The sequence below is a fragment of the Lissotriton vulgaris genome, chromosome 7, assembly GCF_964263255.1.
Source record: "Lissotriton vulgaris chromosome 7, aLisVul1.2, whole genome shotgun sequence".
NCBI classification, from domain to species: Eukaryota; Metazoa; Chordata; class Amphibia; order Caudata; family Salamandridae; genus Lissotriton; species Lissotriton vulgaris.
In genome coordinates this window covers 500,430,615-500,432,639 of record NC_141695.1, presented here as the reverse complement: position 1 = coordinate 500,432,639, position 2,025 = coordinate 500,430,615, and the positions used below count along the sequence as shown (strand labels likewise).

The 2,025-nt window shown below is 55.5% G+C and overlaps 1 protein-coding gene across 1 annotated transcript; it reads right to left on the bottom strand.

Moving 5' to 3' along the window:
* Positions 1–605: 605 nt before the first annotated feature.
* LOC147701954 (uncharacterized) lies at positions 606–1,556 on the bottom strand. The gene has a single exon (XM_086928727.1). It carries the CDS (start codon positions 1,554–1,556, stop codon positions 606–608), a length of 951 nt encoding a protein of 316 aa, XP_086784853.1.
* Positions 1,557–2,025: the final 469 nt, after the last annotated feature.

The window sequence follows — 2,025 nt, the reverse complement described above, 5'->3', positions numbered from 1 at the left end:
CCCCATCCTGCAGGTGACAGCGCATACGCATTGCGTGAATATCTACTCACTCCCTACCTGAACCCAGCGACACCACAAGAGCAGCGCTACAACAGAGCACACATCAGCACAAGGAATGTGGTTGAGCGTACATTCGGCATCCTCAAGAGCCGCTTCCGTATACTGCACAAGACTGGAGGTGCCTTGCAGTACGACCCAGTGACCTGCTGCCAGATCATTGCTGTGTGTGCCATCCTGCACAACATCGCCACACGCAGGGGGATACCCATAGAGGTGGACGGAGAGGATGAACTGCGTGCACAGCAACCACCCCCCCAACACCGACAGGCGCATGTGCCCAACACAGCTGAAGGGCAACGGAGGCGGACATATATTACACGGAATCATTTCTGAGACAGGTAAGAGAGAGACTTGACAACAGGTCTCGATTTGCAAGGGTTTAATGGGCATGGACACCTGAGTGGTGCAGAGAAACAAAACAAAAACATGCTGCTGCTGCAGTTAAAGTCAAACTTTAATTGTCCGTCCTCAGAACGGGTGATGCGTGCGGCACTTAAGCCTGGCCATGGTTACGTCACCAAGGACAGTGTAACTTTGTCACATGTTCACTTCCGTTTGCCGCGTACCCCCAGTCTCTTGTCCTGTGACTCCTCGGCTTCTACTCGATGGGAGTCTGTGGCAGTTGCATTGCGGCCACTGCGCCTCCTCCCGCTGGTGTCCGATAGGGAGACGCTGCTGACACTGGAGGCTTCCTCACTCCCCTCTTCCGCCCCCAGTATGCTGACACTGGCTGACCCAGGCTGCAGTTGCTCCACTGCGGTGGTCACCCTCTCAAGGGCCTTTGCCACATCCCCACAGTAATGACCTAGGTCCACTTGCAGGGACACGGACCTGCGGGACAGCACAGCCATGCTGTTGCAGAGCTTATTGATGGCCTTGTTGGTTGAAGTCACTGCCAGCATGATCTGCCTGTGACGCCGCCGCTCACTCTTTTGGCCTGCCACTACGGCACGTGTGAGTTCTTGCAGGCACAGCGTAATTTCATTGTTGCCGGCAGCTACGGCAGTGGTGTGCTCACGCATAGCGTCTGTCATGTTGCTAAGTTTGTTGCATAGCTTGGTCATGGAGAGTTTCATGGCACCCATGTGTCTCCCCTGCAGGCGCTGGACACGCAGCATCCGGGTCTCCACAACTCCGTACCCTCCGGACAGATCGACTGGTCTTGCAGCACCACGAGCCGGGGTCACAACCCTCTGCCTGTTGCGCTGTCGTGATGATGTTTGGCTGGTTGGAGTGACGACAGCCTGGCGTGGAACATTTGGGGGTGCTGAACTGTGATCCGATTCCATCAGGGGCAGGGAGGGAACATCAGCTCTGCGGCTCTGCGGAGTGGCCTGCACTGGTGGTGGTGGTGGTGGTGGTGGTGTCTTGGAAGGCGAGGTTGGAGGTGGTGGTGGTGGTGGTGTCTTGGACCGCGAGGTTGGTGGTGGTGGTGGTGTCTTGAACCGCAGGGATGGTGGAGGTGTCGACCGCCGTGGTGGTGAAGGGGAGGACATGGCTTTAGCTCCATGTGAGCACTCGGCTTCTGACAACACTGGCGTCTCAGAGATGACGAGGCGGACACTGTCGTCTGAATCGTAGGGGGATGCTTCTGTGTGTGAAACAGTGCATAGTTATAATCATGGTATAGTATGTGGAAATAGCAGTGGCATCTCACAATAAATAACATTTTCAGTCTGACAATTGGCCCTTTGCTGCTGTATTCATCTCTGTGCTCTGGCATGCACCCATTCATGTATGGACTACAACTCCCATGGTGCAACACATTGGTGAGGGTATGTGTTTAGGGCAACACTACATGGGCACTGGGTCTGGCATGGGGGATTGGGCAGGGACTTAGTACTCGCTGCATTGTTACGATGCCATGCTTCTTACCTTGGCCTCCTTCCGCAGCACCAGAGGTGTCCAGACGTGTGACCCCCACAACAGCTTCCGGTTCTATGGTGGACTCCACTAGATCCTCCA